Raw genomic sequence first — 23029 nt, 5'->3', positions numbered from 1 at the left:
TCCCATTCCATCTTTCAATCGCGACACACATTTATTGTCCCATAAAGTCTATTATTTTATTAATTATTAATAAAACTTTAATAAACCCGTTTTAATTATTTTCAATTTCTTTTTTTAAAAAGGCTTTCGGGAACTCCGTTATAACAGTACGCAAAGTATACTTTCTCAATATATGGATTATTGATTGAAACTACCCATGTCTTAAGGCATCCGCTCTTTTGACAAGTTTAGCGCTGTCAAATTTGACAGCTGTCACTTTACCAAGATGGCCGCTTACACGTTGGAAAGCGACGTGCACGTGCATATTAAATGTGAAGACTAATTTTTGGATAGAATGTAGGCAGAGCTTAGAAAATCGGTTCGACGCCATATCGTGTCGAGATGGCCCAGTGGTTAGAACGCGTGCATCTTAACCGCTGATTGCGGGTTCAATCCCAGGCAAGCTCCGCCGATTCATGTGCTTAATTTGTCTTTATAATTCATCTCGTGCTCAGCGGTGAAGGAAAACATGGTGAGGAAACATGCATGTGTCTAATTTCATTTTAATTCTGCCACATGCGCCATGTGTTTCTGCCACAACCCGCATTGGAACAGCGTGGTGGAATATGTTCCAAACCTTCTCCTCAAAGGTAGAGGAGGCCTTTAGTCCAGCAGTGGGAAATTGTAGGCTGTTGTTGTTGTTGTTGTTCGCCGCCCACAATTTTTGTTGCCTGATTTATGTTCTTTAAATCTTTAACCCACCGTAAGTTCAATACTTCGATATATACAAAAATCTACCTGTTTTCGTATGCATACATTAATTAGTTAAACCAGTCATAGCAATGAAAACATTAATTACTTTTATGTAAGTAATTAATGTTATCATTGCTATGATTAATGAATTAATAATAATTTTTAACAAAAACCAACTACAACGACATATTTTCGATGCCTCAGAAATATGATGTCCGAAGCGCTAAAACTTCGCGCCAAAAGTAAACCCTAATTCTCTGGTACGCGTTTTTTTAAATGTATTACGTTCCAAGGTATTAATGTTCAGTACGAGACAACTTAGATGTAACATCGGCAAAATTCGTAAAACCGATTACTGCCGATTCGCACAACTAATAGAAACAGCCCCCTATCGCGCCATTCGACGCTATTCGCCGCTATAGATTCCCGCGTCAGTTCGAACCGAGACAGCGAGTGCGTGTAAATGGCGTGACAAATTGACGTATATATAAGGTCATGTGATATTACAAGTGTAGGGATAGCCAAAGTAAAATTTTCGAAAAAAATATTTTAAATCGACTTCTCGTCCACTTCGTTTCAAATGTTATTTTTCATGGTGTTCAATTCGGTTTTAGAAGAGGTCGCTCGACAACTGATGCGGGGATTGCGCTTCTCAAACATATTTACGATGCTTGGGAGAAATCACAGAATGCTATTGGAGTATTCTGTGATTTATATAAAGCATTCGATTGTGTAGAACACGAAACGCTTCTTTATAAGCTCAAATATTACGGTGTTAAAGGTAAAGCTCTTGATCTCATCGCTTCATATTTAAGTCAAAGAATCCAGCAAGTTTTCATTAGTGGAATAAAGTCTTCTGGATCTACGTTAAAATGGGAGTTCCACAAGGTTCAATTTTGGGTCCCCCTCTATTCCTAGTATATATAAATGATCTTCCTTTCTATGTTAAGCGTATTTGTGATATAATGTTGTTTGCTGACGATACTTCGCTGATTTTTAAGGTTGACAGGAAAAAAAATGACTATGACGATGTAAACGGTGCATTATCACAGATACACAATTGGTTTACAGTAAATAATTTAGTTTTGAATGCTCAAAAAACAAAATGTGTAGTTTTTACCCTACCTAATGTTAGCAAGCAAAATTATAATATATCTTTAAATGGTGACCGTCTTGAAGTAGCTGATAATACGATGTTTTTAGGAGAATCGTATTCTATACAATCAAATGCTATGCCATGTACAATAATATTATTTACAGTTTTACAAATTATTGATCAATTAATTACAACAATAATTGTATATAATAAAGTAACTTCAATAGCCCCTGCTATATTAATAATATGCAATAATAATGTGATATAAGTAATGATATAGAATCAAATGTCATAACACCGTATTGAAGGTTAGGGTTACTCTCGTAACATTTGGGAAAGCGTACTTAATTAGGATGTGATCGGTTTTACGAATGTGATCTAAGTTGTTTCATACTACAGGTGGCGTAATAACATACACAAATATAGAAACTTCTCAGGTCTGTCTGTTAAAATGTTAAAAATAAAAACAGCACTGTTTGAATGATACATGTATTTAAATATTCTTAGCGAGCGACTGCGACTTGGCGATCACATCTTCAATCGTCCCCACCATGTAAAACGCAGCCTCCGGTATGTGATCGAGCTCCCCATTTAGAATCTTCGAAAATATATTATTATGTTATATATTATTATTATATATATATATATATATATATATATATATATATATATTTTTGACGTAGAATAAATAACCTTTATTAACATAAGAATTAACAACATTAAATGCTTAAATATATATATATACAAATATGAACTAAAACTAGTTACTGTATAAATCTTGACCGCGTGGAATGGTGGCAAGAATGCTAGCAGCATTTCCCCGTTGATTATATTAATCTTTACGTATCAAAAAACCAAAATCTAAATATACTTTATTCAAGTAAGCTTTTACACGCACTTTTGAATCGTCATTTAACAACTATTTTAAGTGTCTAAAAAGTTTGTTTTAAGAATAATTTACGGAATCAGCCGAGATAGGCCAGTGGTCAGAGCGCGTTCATCTTACCCGATGATTGCGGGATCAAACCCAGGCAAGCCCCATTGAATATTCATGTGCTTAATTTATGTTTATAATTTATCTCCCGCTCGACTCAGAACGAAAACATCGTGAGGAAACCTGCACGTTTGTAATTTCGTAAAAGTTCTGCCACTTGTGTATTCCACCAACCCGCATTGAAACAGCGTGGTGGAATATGTTGCAAACTCTTCTCCTCAATGAGATAGGAGGCCTTAGCTCAGCAGTGGCTAATTTACAGGCTGCGTTTGTTCGTTGCTTTTGTTTTATGGACATGAAAACTCATGTAGGCTGACAGGCTAATGGGATACCTGATGGCAAGTGTTTACCACCACCCATAAACAATGGCTCTGTAAGAAATAAACCATTTCTTCCATCGCTAACGTACCATCAACTTTGGGAGCTAAGATGTTATGTCCTTTAGTACACACTACACTGTCTTACAAACTACTACTGTTTGTCAGGGCAATATTTCCAAAGCATAAACCTACCACCAAATTAAACGTAATAAAACAAGTCACCCTTTTAAATCCCTTGATGGTTTCCTCGAGCTTCACCATCTTCCCGACGTGGCCGGTGAACACCTCCGCTACCTTTTATAAAAAGACAGACGTTAGGGCCCGCGCCACAGAGAAATCTATGTTTTTCTTAGCCGCACCGGAAGGGAGACACACACAAGGACACATACACACACATACACACACACAGACCTCGCTCCTCATTGAAATGTAGATTATTCAAGGCCAAGTGCCACAGACCAAAGGTAAAGGTAAGGTGTGGTAGGTAAGGTAAGGTATATATCAGATTCCTTATTCGTATATATACACTCAGTTAAATTATTTGCGGTAGAATAACTGGGTACCAATTTTTTTAAAAGAACGCGTGCATCTTAACCGGTGATTGTACCCAGGCAGGCACCGTTGAATATTCACGTGCTTAATTTGTGTTTATCATTAATCTCGCGCTTGACGGCGAAGGAAATAGTCGTGAGAAAACCGCATTGGAGCAGCGTGGTGGAATATGTTCCAACCGTTGCTCAAAGGGAGAAGAGGCTTTAGCCCTTAGCCCAGCAGTGGAAAAGGGTCTAGCAGACTTACTATGTGGGAATTGCATTGGCGACTTTGGACATAAATTTTTTTATTAACTGTTACGTCTCAAAGTACATGTTACCGTGATTTTAGGTCCGGGCTGTTACTCGTAAGAGAGATACGGGGGTAACAGCCCCTAACGGTTTTATAAACACGTAACATTTAATAAAATAAACTATGTCGAAAGTTGCCAGTGCAATTTCCTCATGGTGAGTCTGCTAGACCATTTACAGAATATAATATTTTAAATTAACATGGTTATTTTTATTATTAAAGTTATTCATTTCGGTATATTTACCGTGTTTTTTATTTTTGTTCGGTGGAGTTCGATATTTCGATATTATCTACGATCATAATCGTGAACAAGACATTCGTAGATAATGTCGAAATATCGAGCTCCACCGAACAAAAATAAAAAACACGGTAAATATCCTGAAATGAATAACTTTACAGGATGTCGTTGTTGTTGAGTTCCAGTATATCATCAAACTCGATTCAGGTTTTGGCAGTGAACGATGAATGAACAAACATGCAGACAGAGCTACTATCACAATAACAATATTAGTACAAATAAGTACAATAAAGTCTCATATAAATTGGAAACAGACTGACAATACACCATTAGCTAATACGCATTTAAGAAGTAATGATTAGAACTAGCGCGCACTGGTAACTTTTGTCACGGTGACTGTTTTGTCACTCTTGTCGAGTCTGTGAATATGTATGGAGTTGCGCGCACTTTACGACGTGACAATTGGGTGACATTTGTGTCCGCCGACCGGCGCACAACTGTCAGCGTCTTTGCGTTTTATCATAGCAATGAGTGCACTAGCGACAAATTTGTCACTCTCGTCGTCAGTCTTTCGCCATTTGCACTTTGACTGCTGACTTTGGCGCGCGCAAAATGGCGTCACCATCTATTCAAAACGTACACATTCGTGGAGACGATACTGATAATGATGTTCTAATAGAAGAAGTGGGAAAGAGACCAGCTCTTTATGATAAAAAATTGAAAGAGTATTCAGATATTCGCGTGAAAATTAAAGCGTGGAAAGAAATTAGTACCCAGTATTCTCTTCGCTTTTTTTTTCTGCCGAGTCTCACGAGTTCACAGAGAACCACCGTCCACCATCCATAGTGGCAAATGACACTTCGATTTTGAAAATGTATTATCACTGTCTCTATTAATGATCGCACTCCACTTTGGAAACGTGACGTGACAGTGACAAACAACTTAAAGTCCCCATGCTTTAAGTTACAAAACCCCGTGACAAAAATCCCCGGTGGCTAGCTCTTACAGTCTCGTCTTAAAGTCTCACCTGAAACGGCTGCGAGAGGAACCGCTGTATCTTCCTGGCTCGTGCGACCGTCAGCTTATCGTCTTCCGAGAGCTCGTCCATTCCCAAAATGGCAATTATATCCTGGAGCGACTTGTAGTCCTACCGTTCATTCAAATATCAAAAACATCTTAAAAGTACGACTTAATTTTGTTATCATTTTTATATGCTATTAGTTGGCGGACGAGCTAATGGGCCACCTGATGGTAAGTGGTCATCATCACCCATAGACAATGTCGCTGTAAGAAATATTAACTATTCCTTACATCGCCATTGCGCCACCAACCTTGAGAACTACGATATTATGTCCCTTGTGCCTGTAGTTACACTAACTCAGACTTCAAACCGGAACACAACAATACTGAGTACTGTTGTTTGGTTGTAGAATATCTGATGATTGGGTTGTAACCACCCAGACGGGCTTGCACAAGGCCCTACCACCATGAAATCAATCTGAATTAAGGTTGCGGAGATATCATGAGTTAGCCAGTGGCGTTCTGACAATATTTACATGTTTTTTTGCTATATTTGGTAAACGTACAAAAACCTTCCATATTTTAATGTTAGCTATCATCGGTAGCGTGGCCGAGCGGTCTAAGGCGCTGGTTTAAGGCACCAGTCTCTTCGGAGGCGTGGGTTCAAATCCCACCGCTGCCATTCATTTTATAATATTTCAGATGTAACGGTATTTACATATTTGTCATTTATATGTGCAGTCGGAGTAAGAAAAGGTTCGTCACCTTAAGATCTACTTTCGTGTGCTCAGTACGAGCGATAATCTGCTTCACCGATCGAGAATACACGACACTGACAGACATATTTTGACAATCCAGTAGAAGATATCACATCTAATTTAAATTTGTAACGACTAATTCCGCCATTAAAAAGGTTTCACGTTGATATAAAACTAGACGCAGTCCAAAGATGTTACACTATTTTGAACCAAGTTATCATACTGTGTAAGTTTAATTTTATATGCAGTTGTTAGTTCAGTGCGTTAGTTACAAAGAGACACCAAGAGTTTCAAGACTTGATAAAGGAATGAATTTGAAAGCTGACGAAGGTTTTCTTACTCTGACTGTACCATGTTTTTGCAATCTATAATTGTAACAAGGGTGAAAAAGAAAGATTTAGAAAACTATTATTAAATATTATTATTATTACATTATATACATATATATTGAGATAGGATAAAAATATTATTACATTATCAAAAGATGTCTGTATACTGAACCTGCAAAATCTTTTGGACGCCTCGCGCTACGCCGTAATGTTCAGGCCCTATGATATTAGGGTCCATAACTCTGGACGTCGAGTCGAGGGGGTCCACAGCTGGGTACACTCCCAGCTCGGCGATCGCTCGGGACAATACTGTGGTTGCGTCCAGGTGGGCGAACGTCGTCGCGGGAGCTGGGTCCGTCAGATCATCAGCTGGTACGTATACTGCCTGGGATATTGAGATTACTTCAAGTAAACTTGGTCTTAGAAAACGTCTCCAAATATATTATAAAACAAAGTCCCGGGCCGCGTCTGTGTATCTATATGTTCGCAATGAACTCCAAAACTACTGAACGGATTTTCATGCGGTTTTCACTGATAGACAGAGGGATTCATGAGGAAGGTTTAGATACTAAAAATTATTAAGTTTTATTGTAAATAAGTTGAAATAGGGCCACAAACGTAAAACATGTCGCAAAAAATTAATCCGCCAGGTTGTTATCATCGGAAACGTTGTCTAATCTCTTTGAGATAATATAACAAAACAATGTAATAACATCATTAGTTACCTAATATTATGTTGATGAAAATATTATTAAAAACAATATCCTTAAACTGAGAAAAATCAAAAGAAATATCTTATAACTAAGGACTGCAAGAATAGTACGACACAAATTAGATGTAGCATCGGAAAATGCAATGAAATGAAAATAAAACCGATTACTGCCGATTTACACAACCAATAGAAATAGCTCTATATCGCGCCACTCGACGCTATTCGACGATATTCGTTGCTATAGATTCTCGCGTCAGTTCGACCCGATAAAGCAAGTGCATGTAAATCGACGTGTCCAATTGACGAATATATTAGGTCATATGATATCACAAGTTATTACGTTTGTGTAAAGATCATATTCACATGAGAAATAAATATTGATAATTTGGGAGAGCATACTCAATTCGAATGTGATCGGTTTTACGAATTTTGCCGATGCCTAAAGTATAGAATCATTTATTCTTTAAGATCAAACACTGTCTTCAAACATGGACTGCGGGCATTATTAACATGGCTGGTCAAGTGAAAAACTATGGCCATCGCTCTTGAGCATTATTAATAATGGCCAGTCCTTATTATTAATGCCCACTTGCCCTTTATACATTTATATACTTAATTGGGCCAATATCTCACATATGCTTTATGCCGTCACCGGGGAATTACTGTTATACAGTGAATCGTTATTGACGAAACCGATGTATAACTTCGTAGAATTAACTTATCGTCTACTAACTAGGACAGACATAATCAGGTTTTAAGAGGTAAATATATATATAAAAAACTGGTGTCTGTTTGGAATATTAAAATAAATCACTTAATAACTAAATGCATATGTATACACGGTACCGATACCAAAATAACTAATCTCTGGAAAGGCTAAACCGATTTCGACGGGACTTTCGCTGGCAGGTAGGTGATGTAATGCGGATTAAGATATCTTTATGCAGATCTGACGTCACACATCCATAGTATCCCCTGCTTTAGTGTTACCAAAAAACCTATCTTCAAATCAATAATGATTGTTTAAATGTATTGTGTGCCGAGATGGCCCAGTGTTTAGAACGCGTGCATCTTAACCGACGATTGCGGGTCAAATGCGAGACAAGCATCAATCAATATTCATGTGCTTAATTTGTGATTCATATAAATTCTTCTACATGTGTATTCCACCAACATTAGAACAGCGTGGTCGAATATGTTCCAAACCTTCTCCTCAAAGGCTTAGCCCAGTCCTGGTTAATTTACAGGCTTTTGATGTTGTTGATAAAATAAAAACATCAAGGTCACACACACACACACACACACACACACACACACACACACACACACACACACACACACACACACACACACACACACACACACACACACACTGATCGTAAAACTTACTTGCACACTTGTAATCGAGCCCGTCTTCGTAGTGGTGATGCGCTCCTGCATCGTGCCCATGTCCGTCGCCAGCGTGGGCTGGTAGCCCACAGCTGATGGAATGCGACCGAGGAGAGCTGATACCTGACAATTGCGTAAAAATATATATATGTTACTTATTTTATTGATTTCTTTTTCGACAATTTTTTGAACATTAATTTAATTTTTGTATATTATAATTTGAATTTATTTTTTCAAAAATTTTAATATACAAAAATTAAATTAATGTCCAAAAAATTTCTGAGGCTAGATTGAGATGGTACGGCCACGTTATGAGAAGACCGGACGATCACGTGGTTAAGAAGTGCCTTTCCATCGCTACAAAAAAGAGGGGTAGAGGAAGGCCCCAAACAACTTGGATGACAAATGTCCAAAGGGACATGAAGGTATTGGGACTTCACGAACAAGACGCTCGAGAACGATGCAAGTGGCGTCGCATGATTGGGAAAGCCGGCCCCGCGTAACGGGATAAGGCGAGGCAGAAGAAGAAGATAATTTGAATTTAATTAGATAGATACATATATGTATGCATTTTAGATATCAGGTACTGTACATTATTATTATTTTTTTTTAATATATTAATATTACACTGTATTTATTTATCATGTTTATATCTGTACACTTCTACCTCTTTCTATATCTGCTTTTCCTCTACCTTAAGGTTGCCTGAAAGAGATCGCTGTGTTAGCGATAAGGCCGTCTCTTGTACATCTTTCCTAACCGTGTCTATGTGATTTATTTACTGGTGTACAATAAAGAGTATTTTGATTCGATTTGATTTTGATGTCACCGTAAGATTACGAAATTCGTTAGATTGCAATCTGACTAGGGGGAGATTGTAATCTGTCGATATTTTTGTACATCTTTCCTAACCGTGTCTATGTGATTTATTTAATGGTGTACAATAAAGAGTATTTTGATTCGATTTGATTTTGATGTCACCGTAAGATTACGAAATTCGTTAGTTTGCAATCTGACGAGACAGTTTGTAATCTGTCGAAATATTGTGAACTGTGGCATATGACTGCAATTTAACGCATTATTTTTCGCTATATTGTAATATATATGTAAAGGTAATTCACCTCAGAGCCCGCTTGGGTGAAACGGAATATGTTGTCGATAAACAGCAAAACGTCCTGTCCCTCTTTGTCGCGGAAGTGTTCTGCGAGGGTCAGACCTGTGAGGGCGACGCGAGCTCGGGCGCCGGGCGGCTCATTCATCTGACCGTACACTAAAGCCACCTGTAAATGATTTTTATTTAAATTTGAAATAAAATGATAGACAAAATAGAAAGAGTGTCTTGAGGAGCTTGCCCAAGGAATAACTCTTTTACATATAGTGCTATAGTCTGTTCGCGTTAAGAATGCAGTGAGTTGTCATTGTTTACCGGCCTTACTCCGCCCCTGACCAATCAAATCTTTTTAAAAGAAGGGTAAAGGTATTTGTTTTAAAATTCCAACAAACTATATTTGTCTTAAATAATAAGTATAATGAATTTAAAAAAATACACATTAAAATAAAAAATCTAAATTAAGTCATTAATATTTAATCACTATTACTAGTGTCGTCGTTAGTGCTTATAATAAAATAATCTTCTGCAGAAAGTTCCATAACATCATCTAAATCCAACATGGCAATTTCTTCTTGTAAGACGTGGTCGCAGAATTTCTCAAACTTTTTCTATTTTTAAAATTTAATTTAAATTATAAAAATATCAGTTAATAATTAATTAAATCCACAACCATCACGTTCGAACTCATGTCTTTACCTGTTCAATGTGAACTTGACTTTGTAATTTGAAAAGATTTGATTGGTCAAAGGGGCCGGTGAAAAATGACAACTCACTGTATTCTTAACGCGAACAGACTATAGTTATGACGTTGTAGGTGTCCATGGGCGGTGGTAGTCACTTTCCATCAGGTGAGCCAAATTTATTTATCTCATGAAGTGGGTACGTGAAGATCGTCGGTGCCTAGGACTTTGCCCTAGTACTTCGGAATACCCACTAAAAATTCCTACCCTATTTGTCCTTTCAGCAGCCGTCACAGATTCGCATAACAGATGAGCTATCCTGCCTGCTATAACTACAAAAAGATTGTTATGTGATTCTAAATCGTTGTATACCTTGGAAGTTTTGTAGCTATCCGTGATAACGCCACCGACTTTCATTTCGTTGTAGAGATCGTTACCTTCGCGCGTCCTTTCGCCGACACCGGCGAACACCTAAAACAGAGTTACAGAAACTTCCTGTATCGTTACATTGAGTTTTGCCATAAAATAAAATTGGATAAACTTTAACTTACCAATGTAGAATAGACCAACAAATTTTTGGATCAACTTTTCATATTTCCAAATGACGAATATAACAACAAACAACAACAGCCTGTAAATTTCCCAAAGCTGGGCTAATGCCCCATCTCCCTTTGAGGAGAAGTTTGGAGGCATATTTCACCATGCCGCTCTAATGGGGTTTAGTGGATACACGTGTGGCAGAATTTCATTGAAATTGAATATATGCAGGTTTCCTCACGCTGTTTTCCTTCATCACCGAGCACGAGATGAATTATAAACAAAAATAATTAAGCACATGACTATTCAGTGGTGCTTGCGTGGGTTTGGACCCGTATTAATCGAACAAGATGCACGCGTTCTAACCACTGGGCCATCTCAAATCATGAGAAATTCCTAGGTAATGTCGAAATATCTCCACCGAATAAAAATTCAAAACTAGCTATATATCCCGTTTTAAACAACTGTAGTAATGCAAATCTCTATTTTTACTTAAAGCATCGTCATTTTGTAAGTAAGGTACTCACAGAGAAGCCGCCATGGGCTTTCGCCACGTTATTGATGAGCTCCATGATCAGAACCGTCTTGCCGACGCCGGCGCCGCCGAACAAGCCAATCTTACCACCTAAGAACAAACACAAGGCTGTTAAACTTACAACCCAATCCATCCGACAATAGATCTTGATTTATGGTCAGATATGCTATAACGCTGTATCTGGTTTAGAGCGAGAAAGCAATTCCTTTCAGCATCATCATCATCAACATCCTCACCCTTATCCTGATTTTATTCGGGGTCAAAGCAGCAAGTCTTCTCCTTCCACACTTCTCTGTCAGACGTCATCTCACAAGTAACATTCTCTCTAACCATATCGTCTTTCACACAATCCATCCATCGTTTACTTGGTCGTCCTCTACCTCTATATCCATCCACATCCATGCTCAAGACCTTCCTTACAACATGATCTTCATTCCTCCCCATAATATATATCCATACCATGACATGTTTTCAGCATCAGGTGGAAAAGACCGCAAAATTACTACTGATAGTACCAAAAAGCAAAATTTGTAGACACTATTTCTCTCATTGACTAGTATCACCCGCGTCTTCGGTCGCGTTATAGAGTATTGGTTGTCATATTTTAGGTAAAAAAGTAGTCTATGTCCTTTATTGGAGTTCGAGTTTACTTCATACCAAATTCCATCAAATTCGGTTCAGCGGTTTGGTCGTGAAAGAGCAGCAGATAGACAGACAAAGTAAAACACACATTTATAATATTAATAATTAATAAAAATAATATAGATTTCACTTTGTGGTAGGGCTTTGTGCAAGCCCGTCTGGGTTGGTACCACCCACTCTTCAGTTATTCTACCGCCAAATAACAGTACTCAATATTGTTGTGTTCCGGTTTGAAGGCTGAGACAGTGTACCTACAGGCACAAGCATCTTAGTTCCCAAGGTTGGTGGCACATTGACGATGTAAGGAATAGTTAATATTTCTTACAGCGTCATTATCCATGGGTCATGGTGACCACTTGCCATCAGGTGGCCCATATGCTCGTACGCCAACATATACCATTAAAAAAATGTAATCCTTAATTTAACAACAACAACAACAGCAGCCTGCAAATTCCCACTTCTGGGCTAAAGGCCTCCTCTCCCTTTGATGAGACGGTTTGCAACATATTCCACCACGCTGTTCCAATGCGGGTTGTTGGAACACACAAGTGGCAGAATTTCTATCAAATTTGTCACATGCAGGTTTCCTCACGATATTTTCCTTCACCGCTGAGCACGAGATGAATTATAAAGAAAAATTAAGCACATGAATCAGCGGTGCTTGCCTGGGTTTGAACCCGCAATCATCGGTTAAACCTCTGGGCCATCTCGATACTTTATTTATTAATATTATACATATTTTCTCATACCTTTGACGTATGGAGCAAGTAAATCGACAACTTTGATCCCTGTGACGAGAATTTCCTGCTCGACCGACATCTCGACAAATGGCGGCGCGTCAGCGTGTATTGGCGCGAACTGGTCCGTTTCGATTGGACCACGCTCGTCTAGTATATAGAAAATTGTAGATCAAACTCACATTTAAGTTTTCTTTATTTTATTTCCGATACGGTGTTGTCATTTGGTTCTGTATTATTGATTGTATCACATTGTTATTGCATAAAAGTAAAAGTAAAGTAACAGCCTGTACATTTCCCACTGCTGAGATAAGGCCTTCTCTTCCATTAAGGAGAGGGCTTGGAACATATTCCACCAAGCTGTTCCAATGCGGGTTAGTGGAATGCATATGTGGCAGAATTTCGATGAAATTAGACACATGCAGGTTTCCTCACGATGTTTTCCTTCACCGCCGAGCTCGAGAAGAATTATAAACACAAATTAAGATTATTAATTAAGATGCACGCGTTCTAACCACTGGGCCATCTCAGCTCTAACGTTATTGCATATTATGAATATAGTAGGGGCTGTTGAATTTACCTTATTATATACAATTATTATTGTAATTAATTCATCAATAATTTATAAAACTGTATTTAATATTATTTGATATTAGCTGTAACTGTGACCTTTTACGCGTTTTAATGTAAAAACAAAAAAAATGTAGCCTAAGTTACTCCTAATTATATCAGTTATCTGCCAAAGAAAGTTCCGTAGAATCGGACCAGCCGTTCCAGAGTTTAGCAGGAACAAACAGACCGACAGACAAAAATTGCACAAAATGTTATTTTGGTATATGAACCGTGTATACATACATATACATTGAGTAAAAAAGAGATTTATAATATTACAAACACACTCCAATTTTATTATATGTATAGATGGCATAGCATTTAATACTGGCATGTAATTATATTTCTCATTTTAAAAATGATTGAGCCGTCATTAGAAAACAAATGGACGATAGCGGGGCATTGTAACAAAAGATAGAGAGATTGGAGCATCACTGTAAAACATACTTTTATTCTGCCATCCAACTACTGAAATAACACAAAATTAACACCATGTTCTTATATTAAGGATAGCAGATAGATTCTAATTAAAACAACTCATTATAAATATTAATTGATATTTATTTAAATTTACTTTCGAAAAGTGGTATTTGTGTTTGTTACAAACTTTGATCAAACTCACCAATGGGTTCGCCGATAACATTTATAATCCTGCCCAACGTTGGCTCGCCAACCGGTATTGTAATGGGAGCCCCCGTGTCTATAACCGGCTGACCACGGACCAGACCTTCCGTGCCGTCCATTGCTATAGTGCGACATGTGAAATCGCCCAAATGTTGTGCGACTTCCAATATCAGACGCGGTTCTAAAAACATTTTTAATGAGACAACAATTTATGATTGATCACATCTTTTTTTTGTAATTGAAAATTCTTTTTTTATCTTATTTATTTTTTTTTGTAATATTTTTGTAATCTCAAAAGATAATTATTAAGCAGCTAGACAGTAATCTTCAGCAGTGCTGTGTACGTCTGTAATTGGTATATAAATCAGATAACTGTCAGTTTTAAATGTTTAGTTTTAAGTGTTTAATGTTAAAAAAACATCTTGGGAATTAAACGATCGCCTCGTAGCTGTTTCTATTTATATACAATTATGTATCCAATTAATTTGACAAAAAAGACCCGCTGAGTTTCTTTCGCCAGTTCTCAGGTGAGAGTGTTTCTTTTTCCGAAACAGTGGCAGTGTTTAATTTGACCATATACCACGTTCACCGGTACGAGGCTTAGTAGACCTCGTAACATTTAAGAAACTACAACCTTTTTAATTGATTGAATTCAAAAAAAATATATAATTTTTTAGTACACTAATATTAACTACGAATTGTTTGACCTAAAACCTTAAAGCGTACATCAGAGGGTTGGTGTATTTAGAATCTGTAGGTAAAAGAAAATAAGGGGTCTTATAGACCTAGTAACGCACTCAATAGGAGAATGTACCTCGTACCGCAGTGAACGTGTTAATAAGTAAGTGTAATGCTTCTACAATGATTAAAAACTTGAGCTCGAAAAATAAATCCATAATACTAAATCTATTAGTCACACTATTTTACTATTAAATTATGCTTCAAAACCTTCTTCCATACTCAGGAGTGGCCTTATCCAATTTTATGGGTCTTTAAATAAAACAGCCAGTAATGTCATAAAGAAGTTTTGGAGCAAATTAAAGAATTACATTGAAATAAGATCGATGAGAGAAGAACAAAGGTTCCATAATGTTTTTCTTCCTCATTAAGCAGAAGATCAAATCAAAATCAAATCAAAATAAACTTTATTGAAGTAGTCTTTTACAAGCACTTTTTAATCGTCATTTTACAATTAAGTGAAGCTACCATCGGTTCGGAAAGTGGATTCTACCGAGAAGAACCAACAAGAAACTCAGTAGTGACTCTTTTTCAACATTAAAAAAATACAAAGTCATGTTAGTTAACACAATTATTTAAATTAATATATCCTGCATGGAAGTCAACAGGTATTAACTCCACGCTTTTTTATCATCTATAAAATCCTGTATCGAATAATATGCTTTTTATACCAATGTATTTTTTACCAACGATTTGAACTTATGAAACGGCAAAGTTAAAAACGTCTGCGGAATTTTATTACAAACACAATTAAGCATACAGAAATTCATGGGTGCCTTGCTTCAGAGCTTCTATCTTTTTTTTTTTTTTTCTTATTCTTTACTGCACAAATAAAACATGTACAAAGGGCGGACCTAACGCTATAACAGCATTTTCTGCCAGCCAACCCAGAATAGTTTAGGAGAGTAGGTAGTCAGTAGGGTGTGCACAGAAGGTAAAGAAAATTTTAAAATATATACATAGATGCCTTTAAATATATATAATAATAATACAGTGCATTTCGATGTTATACATAATATAATATACATAAATATGCACAACATTCTTCTCTTTCTATGTTAAAATTTGATCGGCTGTTTGATTTTTGTAAATAATAATATTTATTTACCACCGCTGGGTGATATTAGCTATGTATATATGATAAAAAATATAGCATAACTCACTTCGTCCGGGGACTTCGAGTGCATTCAGGATAAGCGGCAAGTGAACATCGAATTTGACATCCACAACCGCACCGATTACTGTCGATAGAAAAGATAAAATGAGTCAAATCAATACACAACCAATAGAAAAAGCTCCCTATCGCGCCACTCGACGCTATTAGTTGCTATAGATTCTCGCGTCAGTTCGACCCGAGAAAGTAAGTGCATGGAAATAGGGATTGCATTCCATTTTGTCCCATTTACATTGTGGTGATCAATAAAGTATTTAAATAAATGAATAAACTTTACTCGTACGAAATCTGGACGGACATTTAGTCAACAAAAAAAAAAAACAAACATCAGCCTGTAACTTTCCCACGGCTGGGATAAGGCTTCTCCCCTTAAGGAGAAGATTCGGAACATATTTCACCACATAAGATTTTAAATTAACATGATTATCTTTATTACTAAAGTTATATTATTATTAAATTACATATAGCGGGATATTTACCATGATTTTTATTTTTATTCGGTGGAGCTCGATATTTCGACATTATCTACGAATGTCTTGTTCGGTCTCTCAACAAAACAACTCAACAACAGCCTGTAAATTCCCACTGCTGGGCTAAAGGCCTCCTCTCCCTCTGAGGAGAAGGTTTGGAACATATTCCACCACGCTGTTCCAATGCGGGTTGGTGGAATACACATGTGGCAGAATTTCTATGAAATTTGTCACATGCAGGTTTCCTCACGATGTTTTCCTTCACCGCTGAGCACGAGATGAATTATAAAGACAAATTAAGCACATGAAACAGCGGTGCTTGCCTGGGTTTGAACTCGCAATTATCGGTTAAGATGCACGCGTTCTAACCACTGGGCCATCTCGGCTCTGTGTTCGGTCTCGTGAACAAAAAATTCGTAGATAATGTCGAATAAATTAATAACTTTAGTAATATTTCACCACACTGTTCCAATGCGGATCGGTGAAATATTATATACATTTAGTTAAAAAATAAGTAAAGTAACAGTCTGTAAATTTCCCACAGCTGGGCTAAGGCCTCCTCTCCCAAAGAGAAGGTTTTGAACACATTCCACCACGCTATTCCAATGCGGTTTGGTTCCATTAAGTTAATTGGATATTGTAATTTTGCTCATCAGCTAGTCTGATCTTAATTTAAAAAAATACGGTGTTTATGTTCAGTGACCCAACCTACCAATGCCATAAGAAAATGATCATCATCAGATACCTGCAATGATCTTCCCTTCCGACCCGGCACCCGCAGCCTTCGGAGGGGGCGATGACTTTTTCGCGGGCTCTTTTCTTTCTCTTCTGGGTGACGGTTTCGGTGATGACTTAGGCGATGGCTTAGGTGATGACTTAGATGATGACTTTGCTGACGGCTTAGGTGATGATGTAGGGCAAGCTTTGGGTGCTTTTGGTGGTTGGTTTGAGAACTAAACAAGAAAGATATTTACTTTGAGTTTATCTTTCGTATTCCAGTTTACTTTGCATGCTTTTTTTTATGGAATAGGTTGGCGGACGAGCATATGGGCCACCTCACCTCATATTAAGTGGTTACCATCACCCATAGATCATGACACTGTAAGAAATATTAACTATTCCTTACATCGTCAATGCGCCACCAACCTTGGGAACTAAGATGCTATGCTTGTAGTTACACTGACTCACTCACCCTTCAAACCGGAACACAACAATACTGCGTACTGTTGTTTAGCTGTAGAATATCTTATGAGTGGGTGGTACCTACCCGGGCGGGCTTACACAAAGCCCTACCACCAAACAGAAATTTAAGGAAAGGGTTGATTTGAGGATTGAACCAGTTCTAGTATAAACTTAACAATTAATTAATATCAAAATGTGTATGAATGCAATGCAATATAAAAGCATAACAGCTCGAGAATGAAGCGATTGCCTCTTATATATCCTTTGATATATTAACAAAAACATTACACAAACAATCAGTGGCGGATTTACAAATTTGCCGCTAGTCGGCTATTCGATTTTGCCGCCCATACTGACTTGATATTCAATACGTTAGTTTAGTTCACAATCACAATTTATTCTGAAAATGAAAATATATTTGTGTTCGATCGTCCTCATTACATCGGCTTTTTCCCGTTATTAGTATGATTATGAACTAGGTGATATTTCTGTCAGTTACTAGATTATTTTTCCAACCCGCTATGTAGTGACGAGTGTACGGATTACGGGCGTAATGTGTATACATATAATTATAAGGTATTTTTATTACTGTAACAACTAGCGTGGACTGGTGATTTTTTTAACGGTGACTGTTTCGTCACTCTTCAGTCCGTGAATATGTACAGATGCAGACACAAATGTCACGTCGTAACGTGCGCGCACCTCCATACATATTAACGGACTCGACAATAGTGACGAAACAGTCACCGTGACAAAAGTTACCAGTGCGCGCTAGTTCTAAGATAAAGACAATTTGGTCTAAATTTGCCGCCCCTCTAAATCTAGGCCTAGGCTCCAGCCTACCTTAGCCTATTGGTAAGTCCGCCACTGCAAACAATCATAAAACAAAACATCGGTTCTTGAACCGCTGTTAGTGTTTATTTCGACAACTAACAAGTGAAAAGTTAAAAACATTGATTGGACAACATCACATACATTACTCTGACCCCAATGTAAGTAGCTAACGCACTTGTGTTGTGGAAGATCAGAAGTAACGATACCACAAACACTCAGACCCAAGACAACATAGAAAACGAATGAACTGTGTTTACATCGACTCAATCGAAAAAAGGGAATCGAACCCATGGAAACCATTGTAACAAGGTAACGCTATTGGAAGAATAACCCAGACCCACCTTGATGACTATAATATATTAACAAACTATACTACTACTACTATATTATACTCTACTAGTATTATATTATAAGTATAAGCAAATAAATAAAGTAAAGTAACAGCCTGTAAATATCCCACTACTGGGCCAATGGCCTTCTCTCCCATTAAGGAGAGGACTTGGAACATATTCCACCACGCTGTGTTCGGTTGGTGGAATGCACATGTGGCAGAATTTCAATGAAATTAGACACATGCAGGTTTCCTCACGATGTTTTCCTTCACCGCCGAGCACAAGATGAATTATAAACACAAATTAAGCACATATATATAGTGGTGCTTGCCTGGGTTTGAACCCGAAATCATCGGTTAAGATGCACGCGTTCTAACCACTGGGCCATCTCGGCTCATCATAAATAAACAAAATCAAATTTACTTACTCTAGCAACGGGTACATGTAAAAACGCGCAAGCTCCAACTTTCATAGTTTTGAGAGAACGAAGGGATTTGTATTCATCTCTTTCTTTCACATATACTATATTATTTTTTTCCTTCTTTTCATCGTCAATTTTAGTTTTTGAATCATTGTTCGGCTTTTGAAATGAATTGTTTGAATATAATTTATTATTCGTATCTGTAATGTTACATATGATATAAATACAGTAGGCTAAGTTAAGCTGCAGCTACATCTGAGTAATTAAGCAACTTGAAAGTCATCGAATAACGCAAGTGTAACTTTAGATTTACAGAAGATGCTGATTGTAATTTTTGATGTTGGCGATATATATTGAAAAAAAAATAGAAATAAAATGAATTAGTTTAGATTTAAAAGTAAAAGTTTTTATTGGTTATGTAGTGACGACTTGGTTGTATGTTATGATACCTTTGCCTTTTTCTATATGAAATTTTGATAAAAAAAACAGTGCCCGCGACTTTTCGCGCGTTTCAATTTAACAAAAAAGTTATTGTCACGTCACAGTTATATGTTATAGTCACGCTACAAGTCCTCACGCATATTCCCAATCCACCTTCACGTCGAGTCTCTAACAACGACTTGATATAACAAAAGCAGCCTAATACCGAATTAATAATTAATAGTAAAATCTGCGAACTAAACAATAACTTTTTTTTAAATTCAAATGTGCATGAATTCAAGATCACAAACAGTTTTGTATAAAATAGGCTATTTGACTGGTTTTTAAAATCCATTTTATATTATTTAGTAGAAGTTAAGGAACATTAAAAAATAACGATACTTGGACAATATGGCGCTGCAATGAGGTCGGTGACTTACTTTCTTGTATTTTAATCTGTGGTCGTACAATAGAAAAGCAAGGTTTACAAGAAAGTGTCTTCATCATAAGCCCGGCCAATCCAGGAGCGTTTTGTGTCACGTGACAAACGTTTGAAAAAAAATGCATTTTAATTTATGGATTTTTTAATAAATTAAGTATTATGTGATACTGGATAATGTGATATCTAAACTGAATTATGTAATTAGATTATATTTTAAATCTGTTTGTTTCCCAAATATTAAATAAATAAATTATTTTCAACTTTCGTTAGTACCTAAATAACCATTTTTAAACTCATAATATACACTGATTACAATAATTCACAATTTATTTTTCGCATTGTCAAATAGCCTATTATCATATGAACTATTTCTTTGGAAATAAACAATGTGTGTAGAAATATTAGTAAATAAATAAAAAAAAAAACTTACATTTACGTTTTTTAGAAAATATCTTCGATAAGTTATTGTAAAACTTATTCATTTTCAATTATCGTTATTATTTTATTTTAATATTCTTTGACATCTTTTGTAAACGTCTATTTAATACATTTATTTTTTATTTTTAAATAAATACTCATTTCTTATTATACCTTTTTATATAATAATTAAAAATTTAAAAATTATGTCTTTTTTTAAATGAAATACATTTTAACTAATTACAATAGTTTTTTATCATAATATTATCAACGCGTTACTTTACCGTTAGCTTTTTTATTTTTTTTATTTCTAACGCCATCTGTTGTTGAATAGCTGTACTGCTACATATTTTTGGTTCATCTTGATAATAAATAATAAAGAAATAAATGAATTAAATAAAAGTAGTTATGATATATTATTATATTTTTCAAATGATATTGAAAAAAATAATAATAAAATAACCGCTCTTTACTAAATGCATATGTATGTGTATACACGGTACATAATATAACAAATTTAATTTTTTTTCGTCTGTAACTGCCTGTTTGTTCCGTCTAATCTTGAGAACGGCTGGAGCGATTTTGACGTGACTTTCACTGGCAGATAGCTGATTCAGGGACATTTATGGAAAGCTGATGCAATAAGGAGTAAATTAGACTACGATAGTAAATTTTTGTTAAATACAAACGCGGACGATGTGGCGTGCACAGCTAGTTAATTGACAAATAATATTTTAACTTAGAAAGTCTTTAGAAATCCTAACGATTCCATACATCGCTGCTGACCTTAACAACCAATACATTATGTATTTCATGCCTGTTTTCCACTGGCTCACTCACCTTCAAACTGCAAGTAAATACTTTGATTTCCCAATATTTGGTCTTAAATCGATATTATTTTCGTTTGGTTTATATCAAAAACTTACAGACTTCAAAGCTTTTGTAACAATTACGCTGTGTCAAGTTTTGGATTCGAGCCATGGGAACCAACAGCTGATGTGTACGGAGGCGATCACAAGTTTGGACAGGACCATTATAATTATACAGTCATTTTATGAGTTATACTTCTTTTCATAAGGTTTTTTTTACAAGTTTCAATTTTGGGTCCCTTTCTATTTCTAGTATATATAAATGATCTTCCTTACAATGTTTAAGGTATTTGTGATAGGTATAGTATTGTTTGCTGACGATACTTCACTGATTTTTAAGGTCAAGGAAAAAAACTGACTATGACGGTATGAACAGTGCATTATCACAGAGATACACGATTGTTTAAAGTAAATAATTTGGTTTTGAATGCTCAAAAAACAAAATTTTTTATTTTTAACCCTACCCAACGTTAGAAAGCAAGATTATAATATATCTTTAAGCGGTGGCCGGCTTGATGTAGCCGATACGACGGTCTTCTTGGGAATAGAATTGGATTCCAGACTTCAGTGGAGTCCCCATTTATCATCCCTAGCAGGAAGACTCAGCTCCGCAAATACGCGGTTAGAAAAGTTAGACAATTAACTGATATTGATACCGCTCGTTTAGTTTATTTTGGTTATTTTCACAGTATTATGTCATATGGCATATTACTTTGGGGTAACGCTGCAGATATTGAATCTGTCTTTATTTTTCAAAAGAGAGCAATCCGGTCTATTTATAATCTTGGAGCTAGAGACTCTCTTCGGGATGTTTTTAACAGAGTAGGAATACTCACTGTTGCGTCGCAATATATTTACAAAAATATCTTATAATATATGTATATTCACAGTAACATTGATCACTTTGATAAAATCAGTGATAATCATTGTATATGCACTAGGAGTAAGGATAAGCTTATAACGCCAAGTTTCCGACTCTGCAAAGTCAATAAATCTTTCTTGGGGCAAGGCAATCCGTTTCTATAATAAAATTCCGCAGACATTTTTAACTTTGCCTCTTCGTAAATTCAAATCGTTTATTAAATAATACATTGGTAAAAAAGGCGTATTACTCGATAAAAGATTTTATAGATAATAAAAAAAGCGTGGAATTAATACCTGTCACTTTCCAGGCAGGATATATTAATTTAAATAATTTTATTAACTAACATGACTTTGTATTTTTTAAATGTTAAAAAAGAGTAACTAGCCGATTCTTCTCGGTAGAATCTACTTTCCGAACCGGTAGTAGCTTCACTTTTGATTTTGACTTTGAGGCATCATCTTACTTGGTGGCAGGGCTTTTTGCAAGGCCGTCTTGGTAGATACCACCCACTCATCAGTTATTCTACCGCCAAACAACAGTACTCAGTATTGTTGTTTTCCGGTTTGAAGGGTGTGTGCGCCTGAGGTGAGTTCCCAAGGTTGGTGGCACATTGACGATGTAAGTAATAGTTAATGTTTCTTACAGCGTCATTGTCTATGGGTGATGGTGACCACTTACCATCAGGTGGTCCATATGCCAAAAAAAAATCATGACCTCCGTGATCGAGTAGTTTGTACAGTTAAATGGGTACGCCACTCCGAGGTTCAATTCCCGGTCGAGTCGATGAAGAAAAAGTTAATTATTTTTCTATGTTGTCTTGGGTCTGGGTAGAATTCCCAAGATTTATTGCCAAGTCATTATAATTATAATATAAAGAAAACTATTGATACAATTACTAAATGTTGATTTATAAGTACATAAAAATTTGAATAGGACTTGGCTTCTATGAGACCTCA

At 36.3% G+C, this 23029-nt stretch overlaps 1 protein-coding gene and 1 non-coding gene across 2 annotated transcripts; one reads left to right on the top strand and one right to left on the bottom strand.

The window, feature by feature from the left end:
* Positions 1–2321: 2321 nt before the first annotated feature.
* On the bottom strand, positions 2322–17238 carry LOC124541607 (ATP synthase subunit beta, mitochondrial-like). Its single transcript, XM_047119528.1, has 12 exons — positions 17037–17238; positions 15811–15888; positions 13908–14090; positions 12686–12823; positions 11287–11384; positions 10595–10693; positions 9553–9711; positions 8432–8554; positions 6503–6715; positions 5251–5370; positions 3365–3436; positions 2322–2426 (listed from the first exon to the last, which is right to left on the bottom strand). The coding sequence occupies exons 3-12, from the start codon at positions 14026–14028 to the stop codon at positions 2322–2324; spliced, it is 1248 nt and encodes a 415-aa protein (XP_046975484.1). The 5' UTR covers positions 14029–14090; positions 15811–15888; positions 17037–17238.
* On the top strand, positions 5844–5925 carry Trnal-aag. Its single transcript has one exon. It is a non-coding gene; the product is annotated as a tRNA-Leu (tRNA).
* Positions 17239–23029: the final 5791 nt, after the last annotated feature.

Source organism: Vanessa cardui, chromosome 28 (assembly GCF_905220365.1).
Source record: "Vanessa cardui chromosome 28, ilVanCard2.1, whole genome shotgun sequence".
NCBI lineage: Eukaryota > Metazoa > Arthropoda > Insecta > Lepidoptera > Nymphalidae > Vanessa > Vanessa cardui.
This window is presented reverse-complemented; position numbering and strand designations above follow the sequence as displayed.

What these genes read in the sequence shown, in the direction of transcription:
- LOC124541607 (XM_047119528.1), bottom strand. Translation starts at nt 14,028, where the DNA reads ATGGACGGCACGGAAGGTCTGGTCCGTGGTCAGCCGGTTATAGACACG. An exon ending in GCTCGATTACAAGTGTGCAA is followed by an intron (nt 6,716 to 8,431) that starts GTAAGTTTTACG and finishes TCAATATCCCAG; the next exon opens with GCAGTATACGTACCAGCTGA. An exon ending in TCCTCTCGCAGCCGTTTCAG is followed by an intron (nt 3,437 to 5,250) that starts GTGAGACTTTAA and finishes TTTTTATAAAAG; the next exon opens with GTAGCGGAGGTGTTCACCGG.